The sequence below is a fragment of the Mytilus trossulus genome, chromosome 14 (genome assembly GCF_036588685.1).
Source record: "Mytilus trossulus isolate FHL-02 chromosome 14, PNRI_Mtr1.1.1.hap1, whole genome shotgun sequence".
Classification (NCBI taxonomy): domain Eukaryota; kingdom Metazoa; phylum Mollusca; class Bivalvia; order Mytilida; family Mytilidae; genus Mytilus; species Mytilus trossulus.
In genome coordinates this window covers 4407520-4428622 of record NC_086386.1, presented here as the reverse complement: position 1 = coordinate 4428622, position 21103 = coordinate 4407520, and the positions used below count along the sequence as shown (strand labels likewise).

Below are 21103 nucleotides of genomic sequence, written 5' to 3'. Positions count from 1 at the left end.
TGTGAAGGCAAACTCAAGTAAGTGAACTGAAAGGAAAAACTCAGCATTTTTTCCATTTTTTAAAGGGTCATAATATAGATTACAAAAAGATGTGGTATGAGTGCTAATGAGGAAACTCTCACTCCATTCACAATTTGAAAAGAAAAAAAACATAGGTCAAAGTATGGGCTTCAACATAGAGCCTTAGCTCACAGAGAACAGTCATGACAGTAGGCTATAAAGGACCCCAAAAATGACTAGTGTAAAACCATTCAAAAGGGAAAACCAACAGTCTAATCTATGTAAAAAAATCAGAAAACATTTTAATTCTAGATCATTAAAAGCGACAACACCAAAATTCGATTTTCCCCTTTTTTTTTGCGGTAATAAGAAATGTTTACATTACTTTTGGTTGAGGCTAACTTAGGTTAGAAAAACAGAAACTGAAAATTTAGCAGTTTTTCCATTTGTAAAGGGGCATAACTCTTAAACAATTAAAATGACTCCACCAATAATCAATCTTGATACATGTTTTGTGTTAATATGATAAGCATTATGTATATGTTTCATAACATTTGGTCAAGTTATTTAAAACTAAAGTTAGAGATTCCTGATTGGAAACCAACTTCGATCATTGAATATTATTTTTCCTGGTATTATTATTGATTTTGTTATCAGTAAATCAAAAGCAAACTAAATATTACTGTTATATATACATATACAGATTCATAGATCTATAATCTGTCTTTACCTGTATCTTAGCATTGCACAAAGTCATGTTTTCCTCTGACTGTTTATGACTTTTTTTTACACTAAATCCATTGGATGTTGGATGTGTACTGATTGATAATTAGCATGATTAGGCAATGCATGATTTTTTAATAAGATGATAGTGGCTTTGAACTAGCTGACAGTAACTGTGAGTACTCTCAGATGTGCACTTGGTGTTTTTTTGTTGTTTGGATAAATATACAAGTACACAGCCCGTCTACTCTGTGTTGTATGACTATTTATATCATTTGATGAATTGATCCTTTTTCAACTGAGTTTTATAGAATATTTGTTCTTATGTTGTCATGGTTGTACTGTCACACCACTGTCCCAGGTTAGAGGTAGGCTTTGGATCTCCCTAACATGTTGAACCCACCCCCACACATTCTGTATGTATGTGCGGCTGCCTGTCCCAAGTCAGGAGCCTGTTATTCAGCGGTTAATGTTTGTTGATGTGTTAATTTTTTTTTTTTTTTAGTTAATTTTTGTACATAAATTAGGTGGCTTGTTTTCTCATTTGAATTGTTTTACATTTGTCATTTCAGGGCCTTTTATAGCTGACAATGTGGTATGGGCTTTGCTCATTGTTGAATGATGTACAGTTAACTATAGTCATGATTATGATGATAGTTGTTAATTTCTTTGTCATTTCGTCTCTTGTGGAGGGTTGTTTCATTGGCAATCATACCACATCTTTTTTTTATATTTAGGACATTCAAGGAAACAATTCTTTTTAAAATATTGATCTGCAATGATTTTCTATGGATGACATAAAAATAAACATAAATTTCATAACAAGAGTGCACACACTTAAATGTCTCCCTTTCTTACATTTTTTGTCTTTAATACTAATAACTGATATTATGCTGATAGATTAGTCCTAAATATAAAGATTTATTACAACTGTCACAACAACTTAACATTTACCAATGAACCTGAAAATGAGGTCAAGGTCAAATAAAACCTGTGCGACTTACATATTGTTCATACAATATTTCCATATACCATATAATTAGTTGACCATACCAGTTAAAAAAATAGCAAAACTTCAAAAATTACCTTCGACCACTGAACCATGAAAATGAGGTCAAGGTCAGATGACACCTGCCAGCTAGACATGTACACCTTTAAGTACAATCATTCCATATACCAAATATAGTAGACCTATTGCATACAATATAAGAAAAACAGACCAAAATATAAAAACTTAACTTTGACCACTGAACCATGAAAATGAGGTCAAGGTCAGATGACACCTGTCAGCTAGACATGTACACCTTACAATCATTCCATACACAAAATATAGTAGACCTATTGCATACAGTATAAGAAAAACAGATTAAAACTCAAAACCTAATTATAACCATTGAACCATGAAAATGGAATCAAGGTCAGATGACACCTGCCAGTTAGAGTAGACATGTACACCTTACAATCCTTCCATAATTTGAACATACAACACCTATTGCTTATAGTACAAATGTATCATACAGATCAAACAGTGTACTGATGGAAACAGAGATAATCCTGTACAGGTAAAGTCTGTTCTCAGGTGTTACAATGTATACAGTCCACTGGAGATTATATCACTTCCTCTAAATCATTGTCTAAAAGTATCATACAGATAAAACAGTGTACTGATGGAAACAGGGATAATCCTGTACAGGTAAAGTCTGTTCTCAGGTGTTACAATGTATACAGTCCACCATAGATTATATCACGTCTTCTAAGTCATTATCTAAAGGTATCATACAGATTAAACAGTGTACTGACGGAAACAGGGATAATCCTGTACAGGTAAAGTCTGTTCTCAGGTGTTACAATGTATACAGTCCACCGGAGATTATATCACGTCCTCTAAGTCATTATCTAAAGGTATCATACAGATTAAACAGTGTACTGACGGAAACGGGGATAATCCTGTACAGGTAAAGTCTGTTCTAAGGTCTGAAGGTGTTGCCATTAAAGGAAGGACAAGTAAAGGGCCTTACTACATTTATATCACTTTCCTAATATATGTTTTGTTAATCAGTTATGCTTCAGTTTGCATGGTACCTCAATCAGTTGCATGAAGCAATGATGACCAAGTCCCAATCTTGCTCATTGTTTGTATAAAATTGAGAATGGAAATGGGAAATGTGTCAAAGAGACAACAACCCGACCAAATAAAAAAACAACAGCAGAAGGTCACCAACAGGTCTTCAATGTAGCGAGAAATTCCCACACCCAGAAGCGTCCTTCAGCTGGCCCCTAAACAAATATATACTAGTTCAGTGATAATGAACGCCATACTAATTTCCAAATTATACACAAGAAACTAAAATTAAAATAACACAAGACTAACAAAGGCCAGAGGCTCCTGACTTGGGACAGGCGCAAAAATGCGGCGGGGTTAAACATGTTTGTGAGATCCCAACTCCCCCTATACCTCTAACCAATGTAGAAAAGTAAACGTCACAATACGCACATTAAAATTCAGTTCAAGAGAAGTCTGAGTCTGATGTCAGAAGATGTAACCAAAGAAAATAAACAAAATGACAATAATACATAAATAACAACAGACTACTAGCAGTTAACTGACATGCCAGCTCCAGACTTCAATTAAACTGACTGAAAGATTATGATTTCATCATATGAACATCAGGCACAATCCTTCCCGTTAGGAGTTTAGTATCATACCATCATAACATATATGAGAAGAACATAACCTGTATCATGCCAACAATTGGTTTTTGAATATATGTGTTTAGTTCTGATGCAAAGACCCTATAAGTGAATCAATATTAACGGCAAAATATGCAATCTTTAATGACCTGACAACAGTATCGTAACTATATCCCTTCTTAATAAGTCTATTCAAAGGTTTAGTTAGTTTATAAGGTGAATACTGACACCTTTGTGCTTTATAAAGAATATTTCCATAAAAAATTGGATGTGAAATACCTGAACGTATAAGAAGTTTGCATGTTTAGCTATATTTACGAATGATGTCCTTATAACAGGTTTTTCTCTCAAAATCATAAACTAAATCGCATTTAAGTCTTAAATGACAAAATTGCAATAAAAATTGCATGCAATAATTTCTGAATTAACAGTTTTGGACAATGATAGGTAGAGAGGCACTTTAAACATTTCTGTGCTTTGACCAAATGCATTTTGTGTCAGAAACCTATGCTGTGTCAATCATTTAATCCCAATCCAAATTCAGAGCTGTATCAAGGTTGAATGAAGTATCCATACCTGGCTCAACTTTTCAGGGATCTACTTCTGCAGTAGTACCAAGCTATTCTCTGCATATCATTTTATTGAACTTATTTTTTAAATCATTTTATTAATCTACTTATCAATATTAAACTGAACACACTTTATATGTTCTAAAAGTCAATTATGTCATTGTGTCTACATATATCTTTTTCATTTTTTTTGTCATATAATACTTTGAACTATTCAATAAAAAAATTTTTTAAATGTCCATTTTCAACAACATTTTTCAGCAAATTTGGTACTTTAATAGAATTGCCCTGTATTCACATATTTTGAGATAAATTGTCATTTTTTAAACATAGAACTATTTAATGTACTTAATACTTTACTAGGAACCCAAAATCAGCTGAAAACTCCACAACCCCTTTCATAATTTTTTTTGGATTTTGCATGGTTTTCTCGTAGACATCCATTTAAGAATCTTGTTTTGATGACAGATGATTTCCAGGTTAATATCTTCTGTCCTAACACAGTTCTCTCAGGAACTACAATTAGGGCTTCCTCGTATCAACCTAGACTTGCTACATGTCCCTTCCTAATTATTATTATTTTTTCAATTTTTCCCCTTTAATAATTTTACTGCTATAACTAGGAGATAACAATTATACTGACATCTGCAGGAGGAAGGGCAATCAGTAGGCTGGCACTTATCAGTAACCATATAAATTAGTAAGAGAGAAATATTAGAAAAGGAATTGTAGCAAGTCTAGTATCAACCTTAATGGAAACATGTTATACTGAGTGTTGCATTTTTAGTTTCAGTAAATATTAACTTCTTGTTGACTGAATGCTTACATATGGCATTGCAAAATGTATTTGGTGTATCATGAATGATCTCCTGTTTGCAGTTAAACTCGTTTTTGGGGAAAGACGGCTTCAAGCCGTCAATCCCCTATGGAGTTGACCAGAGTGACACTCCCTCACATCATTCATTTTGTTTATATACATGTTATAGTGTGGAAAACCCCCCAACAAATCTTACTTAGATTGAAGAGAAGGAGATCCAGAAATGAATAGTTTGACTTTAAACACTTTTTTACACATTTCCCTTCTGTTTTTCACGAAATTATCGTATCTTGGACCCTCCTTTACACTATTTACGTTTATATTACAATCCGGAAAAATTAGTATGACGAGATATTCTAAATATATCCAACCTACATTGTATTTTATAGTGACGTCATTCTTGGAAGAAGCAGGGATATCCTTCACCAGTTCACTGGTTATTTAAATCATTCTTAGAGATCGTGCACTTATTACAAATTTTTATTTGTTAAATCTAAACATAAAATTGTTTACTGTAGATGATTTAAACATCAACATGCAATACTTAAATTTGTAGTTCAACAACTTTCAAAATAAACAAAGATCGTGGGGTTACATGAGACAGGGGAAAGAAACGATTTTATTACTGTTTTCGGGTCTCACTAATTAGAGACAAGAAGCGTCTAAAAGCGACACGAAGCGCCAAGAAGACTATTGAGCGACAAGAAAAAAATATTCTTCTTGTCGCTTCTTGTCGCTAAAATTCTTCTTGTCGCTAATTAGTGAGACCACTTTTTTCTGTAAAAATTCTGAGAATCTTCCTCCAATTCAGGAGCACCTCAATTGATGAGTAATTATCCACTAAGATAAAAGTTAATGTATTTAAACACTTCAAATGTGACATTTCATTGGATTAGTAGTCTTCTATTAAAACTAAATTTTTGTGTACCTACATAATCATTGTAATGGTAAAAAAAAATAACAAAAATTTGCATTTTGTAGTTTAAACATATTTATTATTTACAAATATTTTAAAATTAAGATTTGGAAACCAGCTTCACACAGTTTACATCACTCATATTGTTTTTTTATTAGTACCTGTTTCCCTGTGATGAGAGTTGTAACTTAGAACTTTAACAATGGAAATTTAAAACTGAATAGATTTTTCAGTCCACACTTTCTAAAGAAAAAACTTAAAAATCCAAGAGACTTAGAGTACTGTCACAAAAAATGGAAAATGGCTCTAGCCTGCAGTTCAGTGGTACACTATCAAGATTTCAAAAAATATTGTAGTTGTTGTGAAATGACAGAATTCAGTTGAGGTTTAGATAATTAGCTATCAACTTTAATCAAATGTTTAGATTTAGAAGATGCAGATCTCTTCCATTGGTCCAAATTGAATCATAAACTAAGGAAATGAAATGACATAAACAACAATTGATTTCAATATTGTCAACCTTTCATTCTTCATATGAAAACTATCAAAAGATACCCCCCCCTTTCCAAAAACATAATTAAATAGAAACAAGGTCCGTCTTTCCCCTCAGAGCTATTCAGCATTTTGATTAAGTTGATGTCTTGATATTTCTTACCTATCTGCTTTTAGACAATATACATTCTGGGTTTGAAGTTTTATAGACATCAATAACTTGTCAAATTTTCATTGAATTTTATGAAGTGGACTTCTTCTGAAACTGATCATAACAGGGAGAAGTTGTTAGATTCTAAATGATGTTCAAATTTCAATATTCAAATTATACTTTTCTATTGAACGCCATAGCTGTCATGTGTGATAGTATTTATTATGTGATGGTAGCTTTTGCATTACATGATGTGGGTTTGTGACGTACCCACAGCATATAATAACAAACCCACATCATATAATGACAAACCCACACCATATAATAACAAACCCGCAGCATAGAATAAAAAAACCACACCACATAATGACGTACCCACAGCATATAATGACAAACCCAGGGCATATAATAACAAAACCGCAGCATATAATAATAAACCAACACCACATAATGACGGAACCACAGCATAAAATGACAAACCCACAGTATATAATAACAAACCCACAGTATATAATAACAAACCCACAGTATATAATAACAAACTCACATCATGTAATAAATAACCCACAGCACATAATGACGTACCCACAGCACATAATGACGTACCCACAGCACATAATGACGTACCCACAGCACATAATAACAAACCAGCAGCATATAATAACAAACCCGCAGCACATAATGACGTACCCACAGCATATAATGACAAACCCACACCATATAATAACAAAACCGTAGCATATAATAACAAACCCACAGCACATAATGACAGAACCACAGCATAAAATGACAAACCCACAGTATATAATAACAAACCCACATCATGTAATGCAAAACTCGCCATCACATGATAAATCCTATCACATAAGAGAGCCATACTTTTCCCTTTTTGAATTTGATTGAAATGGATCATTGAAGATCATGGTAAACCTTTTTATTAGTAATGATGGTCAGAAAATGTAAAGCTTTGGAAATTCTTATAAAATGAATTTTATTTTTCAGTGTAAACTAAATTCTGCCGAGTTTCATCCAACCTCACAAGTGATGCTGGTAGCTGGTATGAATCAGACTCTAAATCTGTTTCAGGTAGGTGTATTTACATGAATAAGGACATATGAAACAAGTTAGAGTTGTTGAAGGCGGTAGATTGATCTATTATAGTTGCTTACACTCATATCATTTGTTAGATGGTTGTCTCATTTGGCAAATAAACAACATGCTCTTATCATGTAATACAACTGTCTTAGAATAGACATTGTACTCTAGTCTATAAATTCATTTGCATGTTCTTCAATACTTTGTTAGACAACTCAAAATTGCTTTGACCAATTGTTGTGAAATTTTAAGACAACATAATATAAAAAAGAAGATGTGGTATGATTGCCAATGAGACAACTGTACACAAGAGACCAAAATGACACAGACATTAACAACTAAAGGTCACTGCACGGCCTTCAACAATGAGCAAAGCCCATACCGCATAGTCAGCTATAAAAAGGCCTAAATACTTTTAAATACAGCTCCTGAGAAAAAGTAAATATAAAAAAACCTGCTATAAAGGAGAAATAATCTGTATAGGGATAAGTATTATGTCAATGGTTAAACGTTATCACTGTAGATTGTCATGTGTACAAAGTCTTATCCATATGTTGTGAGAAATAAACAGCCCATCTCAGAGAGGAAGAAAAACATGATCAGAACAAAATCCAAAATACTTTTGCCAGGTTTTGGAAATATCTTAATATAAGCCATGTAAGCATTTTATAGCATAGGTTCTGTTTAGCTGTGACTAAAGATAAGAAATTGTTACATCTTAAGCAATAGATTCTACTTTTTATACAACCGTAAAAATTGAAATGTTTTTGGTCGTATATTGGTATCACTTTGGCATCGTTGTCTGCATAGTAACGTTGTTGTCGTTGTCGTCGTCCTTGTCCGAATACTTTTAGTTTTCACACTCTTTTTATAGTAGAAGTAAAAAGAAATCTATGAAATTTAAACACAAGGTTTATGACCATAAAAGGAAGGCTTGGATGGATTTTGGGAGTTGAGATCCGAACAGTTAAGGAATAATAATAAATAAGGGGCCCAAAGGGTCCAAAATGAAACTTTGTTTGATTTCATCAAAAATTGAATAATTGGGGTTCTTTCATATGCCGAATCTGACTGTGAATGTTGATTCTTAATTTTTGGTCCTGTTTTCAAATTGGTCTACATTAGGGTCCAAAGGCTCAAAAATTAAACATAGGTTGATTTATCAAAATTTGAATCCTTTGGGTTCTTTGATATGCTGAATCTAAAACTATACTTAGATTTTTGTTGAGCCTGCAACTTTTGTTGCAGAAAGCTTGACATAGGGATAGTGAACCGGCGGCTGCGGCATTAGCTAACTTCTTAAAACTTTTATATTTTAGAAGGTGGAAGTCCTGGATGCTTCATACCTTGTATATAGATGCGTCATGTTACGAAGTTTCTGTCAGTCACATGTCCAATGTCCTTGACCTCGTTTTTATGGTTCAGTGACTACTTTGAAAAAAAATTAAAAGATTTTTTGTAAGATTAAATTCTCTCTTATTATAAGTAATAGGATAAATATATTTGGTATGTGCGTACCTTGCAAGGTCCTCATGCCTGTCAAACAGTTTTCATTTGACCTCGACCTCATTTAATGGATCAGTGAACAAGGTTAAGTTTTGGTGGTCAATTCCATATCTCAGAAACTATAAGTTATAGGTCTTACATATTTGGTTTATGGAAGGATTGTAAGGTGTACATGTCCAACCGGCAGGTGTCATCTTACCTTGACCTCATTTTCATGGTAAATTAGTTATAGTTCAGTTTTTATACGACCGCAAAATTTGAAAAATTTTCGTCGTATATTGCTATCACGTTGGCGTCGTCGTCGTCGTCGTCGTCCGAATACTTTTAGTTTTCTCACTCTAACTTTAGTAAAAGTGAATAGAAATCTTTGAAATTTTAACACAAGGTTTATGACCACAAAATGAAGGTTGGTATTGATTTTGGGAGTTTTGGTCCCAACATTTTACATACCCGTAGCCAGGGGGGGTTCGGGGGGTTCGGACGAACCCCCCCTTGAAAACTAATAAGCACTGTTAAAGTCGATGTTCTGTTCGAATTGTGACTGTTAAAGTCGAGTTTGTGAGTCAAACGAACCCCCCTTTGGATATTCCTGGCTACGGGCCTGTTTTAGGAATAAGGGGCCAAAAAGGGCCCAAATAAGCATTTTCTTGGTTTTCGCACTATAACTTAAGTTTAAGTTAATAGAAATCTATGAAATTTTGACACAAGGTTTATGACCACAAAAGAAAGGTTGGGATTGATTTTGGGAGTTTTGGTTTCATCAGTTTAGGAATTAGGGGCCAAAAAAGGGCCCGAATAAGCATTATTCTTGGTTTTTGCACAATAACTTTAGTTTAAGTAAATAGAAATCAATGAAACTTAAACACAATGTTTATGACCACAAAAGGAAGGTTGGTATTGATTTTGGGAGTTTAGGTCCCAACAGTTTAGGAATTAGGGGCCAAAAAGGGACCCAAATGGTCCGAGAACACAATTAATTCGTAGTGCATTTCTTTTAGAACATAAATGAAAATAAAAAAAATCCCACCTGCGCTTTCCAAATGAAACTTTTACAGTGTGTTGTACTATTTTTGGGACAAATTATATCAAAATTATAGAAAACTTCATCGCCTCTAACTCAAATTATGGACAATTTTGGGTTTAGGGTGTCATGAAATCTTTTGACAGCTTCCGAAGTGCTAATTTTTAACCTTTTTCAGCTGGACCAAATCACTACTTTCCTGTAAAATTCTGGACCCAAATTTTTTTACAGTGTAATTTCACCCCCCTACTTACAATTTGAGGCATTAAACTCGGAAGAAATAAATTTGGAAGGGGTATAAAAATTATTGGCAAGTAACCCACTGTTAACACTAGGGACTATATAGTATATTCGTGAACAACGAAAATCAAGGGACGACAATTGTGGTCTCGGACCTAATAGGATAGAAAGAGTTGACAAATCTTAAAAAAACTTCATATGACCAAAGCTTAATAAATTATAACACTGCTTGCAAAGTTTCATAACAATAGGATATATATTATAGACACTATGTTAAATTCTATACTCATATTTGCGTGTTAAATTTTGACGTTAAAATTGAAAAATTTCAACTATCAACATTTTGGGCTTTGAAAATTAAAATAATGCAAAAAAATACTTTTCAAATGCCCTTATATATTATTTATTATGTACTTAAAGCAATAGAGTACTCATTTGATTTATCAGACTTAGCATAATTATTCAAAAGTTAAATTTATATCAGCCTGGGCCTAAAAATTGAGGTTTTTCAATGAAAGGGGGCCTTACATGAAGATGTAATATATTCCAGCAATTTTAAATTTGTGAAGCTTTTTGGTTATAAATAATCCTTACATATGTATTGAATGTACTTTAAATAGAAAGAAAAGTTACAAATAGCATATCATATTACTTTAAAAGGGTCTTAAGCCAAGCAAGACTGGAAAAAAATAAGGGTCAATTTAAGCCGTGCCACATATTTACATTAAAAAATGCATATTGAGGCTATAAGAAATAAAAAATTGTGTCCTTTTTATCATTTCTATACTCATGTGACATGATACAACAAATCTGAGCACAAAAAGGCTCTTGCAATTAACTTTTCTTACAGACATTATGGTCTGATACAAAGATTTTTACCTTTTTAATGAAAAACTTGAATGCAATTTTAGTCTCAACAGGCTTATATTTAAACCACTTGCTATCCTACAGAAGAAAAGACAGATATTATGTGAAATGGAACAGGTACATTAGACATTGTAAAGTGCTTTTGATACAAATTTAGTGAGGTCTTTATTGTAGACTTCAAATTTTATGTACCAAGAACCCCACTTTTGACTTCATCCAAACAGGGCGTTAGACAAGGGTCATTTATACAACACATTTTGTACATATTATCTGAAATAACCTTCTTTTCTGTAGATTCTGAGTTCATAAACAAGTAAAAGTACTAGATAAAGGCATATAAACACAAGTATTGACACATTAAAACCTGTCAGATAGAAAGTCAGGATGCCATGAATGCATCAATATTGAAAAAGCCTTGAAATGCCTATTTTGACCATAAAATGCCAAAATTGGTCATTTTTGCAGAAATTCTATAAAATAAAAGTTTAAATCCTTTAGTTTCATGCTATTTGACAAAGTGACACCACCAAATCATTTAGGGAAGTTGCCAAAGTACAGATTCTATATTTACAGACTTCACCTCTTAGGTCCGAGAACACAATCAATTCGTAGTGCATTTCTTTTAGAACATAAATGAAAATAAAAAAAATCCCACCTGCGCTTTCCAAATGAAACTTTTACAGTGTGTTGTACTATTTTTGGGACAAATTATATCAAAATTATAGAAAACTTCATCGCCTCTAACTCAAATTATGGACAATTTTGGGTTTAGGGTGTCATGAAATCTTTTGACAGCTTCCGAAGTGCTAATTTTTAACCTTTTTCAGCTGGACCAAATCACTACTTTCCTGTAAAATTCTGGACCCAAATTTTTTTACAGTGTAATTTCACCCCCCTACTTACAATTTGAGGCATTAAACTCGGAAGAAATAAATTTGGAAGGGGTATAAAAATTATTGGCAAGTAACCCACTGTTAACACTAGGGACTATATAGTATATTCGTGAACAACGAAAATCAAGGGACGACAATTGTGGTCTCGGACCTAATAGGATAGAAAGAGTTGACAAATCTTAAAAAAACTTCATATGACCAAAGCTTAATAAATTATAACACTGCTTGCAAAGTTTCATAACAATAGGATATATATTATAGACACTATGTTAAATTCTATACTCATATTTGCGTGTTAAATTTTGACGTTAAAATTGAAAAATTTCAACTATCAACATTTTGGGCTTTGAAAATTAAAATAATGCAAAAAAATACTTTTCAAATGCCCTTATATATTATTTATTATGTACTTAAAGCAATAGAGTACTCATTTGATTTATCAGACTTAGCATAATTATTCAAAAGTTAAATTTATATCAGCCTGGGCCTAAAAATTGAGGTTTTTCAATGAAAGGGGGCCTTACATGAAGATGTAATATATTCCAGCAATTTTAAATTTGTGAAGCTTTTTGGTTATAAATAATCCTTACATATGTATTGAATGTACTTTAAATAGAAAGAAAAGTTACAAATAGCATATCATATTACTTTAAAAGGGTCTTAAGCCAAGCAAGACTGGAAAAAAATAAGGGTCAATTTAAGCCGTGCCACATATTTACATTAAAAAATGCATATTGAGGCTATAAGAAATAAAAAATTGTGTCCTTTTTATCATTTCTATACTCATGTGACATGATACAACAAATCTGAGCACAAAAAGGCTCTTGCAATTAACTTTTCTTACAGACATTATGGTCTGATACAAAGATTTTTACCTTTTTAATGAAAAACTTGAATGCAATTTTAGTCTCAACAGGCTTATATTTAAACCACTTGCTATCCTACAGAAGAAAAGACAGATATTATGTGAAATGGAACAGGTACATTAGACATTGTAAAGTGCTTTTGATACAAATTTAGTGAGGTCTTTATTGTAGACTTCAAATTTTATGTACCAAGAACCCCACTTTTGACTTCATCCAAACAGGGCGTTAGACAAGGGTCATTTATACAACACATTTTGTACATATTATCTGAAATAACCTTCTTTTCTGTAGATTCTGAGTTCATAAACAAGTAAAAGTACTAGATAAAGGCATATAAACACAAGTATTGACACATTAAAACCTGTCAGATAGAAAGTCAGGATGCCATGAATGCATCAATATTGAAAAAGCCTTGAAATGCCTATTTTGACCATAAAATGCCAAAATTGGTCATTTTTGCAGAAATTCTATAAAATAAAAGTTTAAATCCTTTAGTTTCATGCTATTTGACAAAGTGACACCACCAAATCATTTAGGGAAGTTGCCAAAGTACAGATTCTATATTTACAGACTTCACCTCTTAGGTCCGAGAACACAATCAATTCGTAGTGCATTTCTTTTAGAACATAAATGAAAATAAAAAAAATCCCACCTGCGCTTTCCAAATGAAACTTTTACAGTGTGTTGTACTATTTTTGGGACAAATTATATCAAAATTATAGAAAACTTCATCGCCTCTAACTCAAATTATGGACAATTTTGGGTTTAGGGTGTCATGAAATCTTTTGACAGCTTCCGAAGTGCTAATTTTTAACCTTTTTCAGCTGGACCAAATCACTACTTTCCTGTAAAATTCTGGACCCAAATTTTTTTACAGTGTAATTTCACCCCCCTACTTACAATTTGAGGCATTAAACTCGGAAGAAATAAATTTGGAAGGGGTATAAAAATTATTGGCAAGTAACCCACTGTTAACACTAGGGACTATATAGTATATTCGTGAACAACGAAAATCAAGGGACGACAATTGTGGTCTCGGACCTAATAGGATAGAAAGAGTTGACAAATCTTAAAAAAACTTCATATGACCAAAGCTTAATAAATTATAACACTGCTTGCAAAGTTTCATAACAATAGGATATATATTATAGACACTATGTTAAATTCTATACTCATATTTGCGTGTTAAATTTTGACGTTAAAATTGAAAAATTTCAACTATCAACATTTTGGGCTTTGAAAATTAAAATAATGCAAAAAAATACTTTTCAAATGCCCTTATATATTATTTATTATGTACTTAAAGCAATAGAGTACTCATTTGATTTATCAGACTTAGCATAATTATTCAAAAGTTAAATTTATATCAGCCTGGGCCTAAAAATTGAGGTTTTTCAATGAAAGGGGGCCTTACATGAAGATGTAATATATTCCAGCAATTTTAAATTTGTGAAGCTTTTTGGTTATAAATAATCCTTACATATGTATTGAATGTACTTTAAATAGAAAGAAAAGTTACAAATAGCATATCATATTACTTTAAAAGGGTCTTAAGCCAAGCAAGACTGGAAAAAAATAAGGGTCAATTTAAGCCGTGCCACATATTTACATTAAAAAATGCATATTGAGGCTATAAGAAATAAAAAATTGTGTCCTTTTTATCATTTCTATACTCATGTGACATGATACAACAAATCTGAGCACAAAAAGGCTCTTGCAATTAACTTTTCTTACAGACATTATGGTCTGATACAAAGATTTTTACCTTTTTAATGAAAAACTTGAATGCAATTTTAGTCTCAACAGGCTTATATTTAAACCACTTGCTATCCTACAGAAGAAAAGACAGATATTATGTGAAATGGAACAGGTACATTAGACATTGTAAAGTGCTTTTGATACAAATTTAGTGAGGTCTTTATTGTAGACTTCAAATTTTATGTACCAAGAACCCCACTTTTGACTTCATCCAAACAGGGCGTTAGACAAGGGTCATTTATACAACACATTTTGTACATATTATCTGAAATAACCTTCTTTTCTGTAGATTCTGAGTTCATAAACAAGTAAAAGTACTAGATAAAGGCATATAAACACAAGTATTGACACATTAAAACCTGTCAGATAGAAAGTCAGGATGCCATGAATGCATCAATATTGAAAAAGCCTTGAAATGCCTATTTTGACCATAAAATGCCAAAATTGGTCATTTTTGCAGAAATTCTATAAAATAAAAGTTTAAATCCTTTAGTTTCATGCTATTTGACAAAGTGACACCACCAAATCATTTAGGGAAGTTGCCAAAGTACAGATTCTATATTTACAGACTTCACCTCTTAGGTCCGAGAACACAATCAATTCGTAGTGCATTTCTTTTAGAACATAAATGAAAATAAAAAAAATCCCACCTGCGCTTTCCAAATGAAACTTTTACAGTGTGTTGTACTATTTTTGGGACAAATTATATCAAAATTATAGAAAACTTCATCGCCTCTAACTCAAATTATGGACAATTTTGGGTTTAGGGTGTCATGAAATCTTTTGACAGCTTCCGAAGTGCTAATTTTTAACCTTTTTCAGCTGGACCAAATCACTACTTTCCTGTAAAATTCTGGACCCAAATTTTTTTACAGTGTAATTTCACCCCCCTACTTACAATTTGAGGCATTAAACTCGGAAGAAATAAATTTGGAAGGGGTATAAAAATTATTGGCAAGTAACCCACTGTTAACACTAGGGACTATATAGTATATTCGTGAACAACGAAAATCAAGGGACGACAATTGTGGTCTCGGACCTAATAGGATAGAAAGAGTTGACAAATCTTAAAAAAACTTCATATGACCAAAGCTTAATAAATTATAACACTGCTTGCAAAGTTTCATAACAATAGGATATATATTATAGACACTATGTTAAATTCTATACTCATATTTGCGTGTTAAATTTTGACGTTAAAATTGAAAAATTTCAACTATCAACATTTTGGGCTTTGAAAATTAAAATAATGCAAAAAAATACTTTTCAAATGCCCTTATATATTATTTATTATGTACTTAAAGCAATAGAGTACTCATTTGATTTATCAGACTTAGCATAATTATTCAAAAGTTAAATTTATATCAGCCTGGGCCTAAAAATTGAGGTTTTTCAATGAAAGGGGGCCTTACATGAAGATGTAATATATTCCAGCAATTTTAAATTTGTGAAGCTTTTTGGTTATAAATAATCCTTACATATGTATTGAATGTACTTTAAATAGAAAGAAAAGTTACAAATAGCATATCATATTACTTTAAAAGGGTCTTAAGCCAAGCAAGACTGGAAAAAAATAAGGGTCAATTTAAGCCGTGCCACATATTTACATTAAAAAATGCATATTGAGGCTATAAGAAATAAAAAATTGTGTCCTTTTTATCATTTCTATACTCATGTGACATGATACAACAAATCTGAGCACAAAAAGGCTCTTGCAATTAACTTTTCTTACAGACATTATGGTCTGATACAAAGATTTTTACCTTTTTAATGAAAAACTTGAATGCAATTTTAGTCTCAACAGGCTTATATTTAAACCACTTGCTATCCTACAGAAGAAAAGACAGATATTATGTGAAATGGAACAGGTACATTAGACATTGTAAAGTGCTTTTGATACAAATTTAGTGAGGTCTTTATTGTAGACTTCAAATTTTATGTACCAAGAACCCCACTTTTGACTTCATCCAAACAGGGCGTTAGACAAGGGTCATTTATACAACACATTTTGTACATATTATCTGAAATAACCTTCTTTTCTGTAGATTCTGAGTTCATAAACAAGTAAAAGTACTAGATAAAGGCATATAAACACAAGTATTGACACATTAAAACCTGTCAGATAGAAAGTCAGGATGCCATGAATGCATCAATATTGAAAAAGCCTTGAAATGCCTATTTTGACCATAAAATGCCAAAATTGGTCATTTTTGCAGAAATTCTATAAAATAAAAGTTTAAATCCTTTAGTTTCATGCTATTTGACAAAGTGACACCACCAAATCATTTAGGGAAGTTGCCAAAGTACAGATTCTATATTTACAGACTTCACCTCTTAGGTCCGAGAACACAATCAATTCGTAGTGCATTTCTTTTAGAACATAAATGAAAATAAAAAAAATCCCACCTGCGCTTTCCAAATGAAACTTTTACAGTGTGTTGTACTATTTTTGGGACAAATTATATCAAAATTATAGAAAACTTCATCGCCTCTAACTCAAATTATGGACAATTTTGGGTTTAGGGTGTCATGAAATCTTTTGACAGCTTCCGAAGTGCTAATTTTTAACCTTTTTCAGCTGGACCAAATCACTACTTTCCTGTAAAATTCTGGACCCAAATTTTTTTACAGTGTAATTTCACCCCCCTACTTACAATTTGAGGCATTAAACTCGGAAGAAATAAATTTGGAAGGGGTATAAAAATTATTGGCAAGTAACCCACTGTTAACACTAGGGACTATATAGTATATTCGTGAACAACGAAAATCAAGGGACGACAATTGTGGTCTCGGACCTAATAGGATAGAAAGAGTTGACAAATCTTAAAAAAACTTCATATGACCAAAGCTTAATAAATTATAACACTGCTTGCAAAGTTTCATAACAATAGGATATATATTATAGACACTATGTTAAATTCTATACTCATATTTGCGTGTTAAATTTTGACGTTAAAATTGAAAAATTTCAACTATCAACATTTTGGGCTTTGAAAATTAAAATAATGCAAAAAAATACTTTTCAAATGCCCTTATATATTATTTATTATGTACTTAAAGCAATAGAGTACTCATTTGATTTATCAGACTTAGCATAATTATTCAAAAGTTAAATTTATATCAGCCTGGGCCTAAAAATTGAGGTTTTTCAATGAAAGGGGGCCTTACATGAAGATGTAATATATTCCAGCAATTTTAAATTTGTGAAGCTTTTTGGTTATAAATAATCCTTACATATGTATTGAATGTACTTTAAATAGAAAGAAAAGTTACAAATAGCATATCATATTACTTTAAAAGGGTCTTAAGCCAAGCAAGACTGGAAAAAAATAAGGGTCAATTTAAGCCGTGCCACATATTTACATTAAAAAATGCATATTGAGGCTATAAGAAATAAAAAATTGTGTCCTTTTTATCATTTCTATACTCATGTGACATGATACAACAAATCTGAGCACAAAAAGGCTCTTGCAATTAACTTTTCTTACAGACATTATGGTCTGATACAAAGATTTTTACCTTTTTAATGAAAAACTTGAATGCAATTTTAGTCTCAACAGGCTTATATTTAAACCACTTGCTATCCTACAGAAGAAAAGACAGATATTATGTGAAATGGAACAGGTACATTAGACATTGTAAAGTGCTTTTGATACAAATTTAGTGAGGTCTTTATTGTAGACTTCAAATTTTATGTACCAAGAACCCCACTTTTGACTTCATCCAAACAGGGCGTTAGACAAGGGTCATTTATACAACACATTTTGTACATATTATCTGAAATAACCTTCTTTTCTGTAGATTCTGAGTTCATAAACAAGTAAAAGTACTAGATAAAGGCATATAAACACAAGTATTGACACATTAAAACCTGTCAGATAGAAAGTCAGGATGCCATGAATGCATCAATATTGAAAAAGCCTTGAAATGCCTATTTTGACCATAAAATGCCAAAATTGGTCATTTTTGCAGAAATTCTATAAAATAAAAGTTTAAATCCTTTAGTTTCATGCTATTTGACAAAGTGACACCACCAAATCATTTAGGGAAGTTGCCAAAGTACAGATTCTATATTTACAGACTTCACCTCTTAGGTCCGAGAACACAATCAATTCGTAGTGCATTTCTTTTAGAACATAAATGAAAATAAAAAAAATCCCACCTGCGCTTTCCAAATGAAACTTTTACAGTGTGTTGTACTATTTTTGGGACAAATTATATCAAAATTATAGAAAACTTCATCGCCTCTAACTCAAATTATGGACAATTTTGGGTTTAGGGTGTCATGAAATCTTTTGACAGCTTCCGAAGTGCTAATTTTTAACCTTTTTCAGCTGGACCAAATCACTACTTTCCTGTAAAATTCTGGACCCAAATTTTTTTACAGTGTAATTTCACCCCCCTACTTACAATTTGAGGCATTAAACTCGGAAGAAATAAATTTGGAAGGGGTATAAAAATTATTGGCAAGTAACCCACTGTTAACACTAGGGACTATATAGTATATTCGTGAACAACGAAAATCAAGGGACGACAATTGTGGTCTCGGACCTAATAGGATAGAAAGAGTTGACAAATCTTAAAAAAACTTCATATGACCAAAGCTTAATAAATTATAACACTGCTTGCAAAGTTTCATAACAATAGGATATATATTATAGACACTATGTTAAATTCTATACTCATATTTGCGTGTTAAATTTTGACGTTAAAATTGAAAAATTTCAACTATCAACATTTTGGGCTTTGAAAATTAAAATAATGCAAAAAAATACTTTTCAAATGCCCTTATATATTATTTATTATGTACTTAAAGCAATAGAGTACTCATTTGATTTATCAGACTTAGCATAATTATTCAAAAGTTAAATTTATATCAGCCTGGGCCTAAAAATTGAGGTTTTTCAATGAAAGGGGGCCTTACATGAAGATGTAATATATTCCAGCAATTTTAAATTTGTGAAGCTTTTTGGTTATAAATAATCCTTACATATGTATTGAATGTACTTTAAATAGAAAGAAAAGTTACAAATAGCATATCATATTACTTAAAAGGGTCTTAAGCCAAGCAAGACTGGAAAAAAATAAGGGTCAATTTAAGCCGTGCCACATATTTACATTAAAAAATGCATATTGAGGCTATAAGAAATAAAAAATTGTGTCCTTTTTATCATTTCTATACTCATGTGACATGATACAACAAATCTGAGCACAAAAAGGCTCTTGCAATTAACTTTTCTTACAGACATTATGGTCTGATACAAAGATTTTTACCTTTTTAATGAAAAACTTGAATGCAATTTTAGTCTCAACAGGCTTATATTTAAACCACTTGCTATCCTACAGAAGAAAAGACAGATATTATGTGAAATGGAACAGGTACATTAGACATTGTAAAGTGCTTTTGATACAAATTTAGTGAGGTCTTTATTGTAGACTTCAAATTTTATGTACCAAGAACCCCACTTTTGACTTCATCCAAACAGGGCGTTAGACAAGGGTCATTTATACAACACATTTTGTACATATTATCTGAAATAACCTTCTTTTCTGTAGATTCTGAGTTCATAAACAAGTAAAAGTACTAGATAAAGGCATATAAACACAAGTATTGACACATTAAAACCTGTCAGATAGAAAGTCAGGATGCCATGAATGCATCAATATTGAAAAAGCCTTGAAATGCCTATTTTGACCATAAAATGCCAAAATTGGTCATTTTTGCAGAAATTCTATAAAATAAAAGTTTAAATCCTTTAGTTTCATGCTATTTGACAAAGTGACACCACCAAATCATTTAGGGAAGTTGCCAAAGTACAGATTCTATATTTACAGACTTCACCTCTTAGGTCCGAGAACACAATCAATTCGTAGTGCATTTCTTTTAGAACATAAATGAAAATAAAAAAAATCCCACCTGCGCTTTCCAAATGAAACTTTTACAGTGTGTTGTACTATTTTTGGGACAAATTATATCAAAATTATAGAAAACTTCATCGCCTCTAACTCAAATTATGGACAATTTTGGGTTTAGGGTGTCATGAAATCTTTTGACAGCTTCCGAAGTGCTAATTTTTAACCTTTTTCAGCTGGACCAAATCACTACTTTCCTGTAAAATTCTGGACCCAAATTTTTTTACAGTGTAATTTCACCCCCCTACTTACAATTTGAGGCATTAAACTCGGAAGAAATAAATTTGGAAGGGGTATAAAAATTATTGGCAAGTAACCCACTGTTAACACTAGGGACTATATAGTATATTCGTGAACAACGAAAATCAAGGGACGACAATTGTGGTCTCGGACCTAATAGGATAGAAAGAGTTGACAAATCTTAAAAAAACTTCATATGACCAAAGCTTAATAAATTATAACACTGCTTGCAAAGTTTCATAACAATAGGATATATATTATAGACACTATGTTAAATTCTATACTCATATTTGCGTGTTAAATTTTGACGTTAAAATTGAAAAATTTCAACTATCAACATTTTGG

The 21103-nt window shown here is 32.0% G+C and overlaps 2 protein-coding genes and 1 long non-coding RNA gene across 4 annotated transcripts in view; 1 reads left to right on the top strand and 2 right to left on the bottom strand.

The window, feature by feature from the left end:
• The window catches only part of LOC134697135 (integumentary mucin C.1-like), a 165220-nt gene that overhangs the window by 25748 nt on the left and 118369 nt on the right, over positions 1 to 21103 (bottom strand). The gene's annotated exons all lie outside the window — the stretch shown is intronic.
• The window catches only part of LOC134696140 (uncharacterized), a 78437-nt gene that overhangs the window by 675 nt on the left and 56659 nt on the right, over positions 1 to 21103 (bottom strand). The gene's annotated exons all lie outside the window — the stretch shown is intronic.
• The window catches only part of LOC134696808 (U3 small nucleolar RNA-associated protein 18 homolog), a 58077-nt gene continuing 38029 nt past the window's right edge, over positions 1056 to 21103 (top strand). The window contains exons 1-4 of the mRNA XM_063558763.1: positions 1056 to 1091; positions 2226 to 2285; positions 2565 to 2678; positions 7362 to 7445. Coding sequence (XP_063414833.1) covers positions 1056 to 1091; positions 2226 to 2285; positions 2565 to 2678; positions 7362 to 7445 — 294 coding nt within the window. The remainder of the gene's footprint in view (positions 1092 to 2225; positions 2286 to 2564; positions 2679 to 7361; positions 7446 to 21103) is intronic.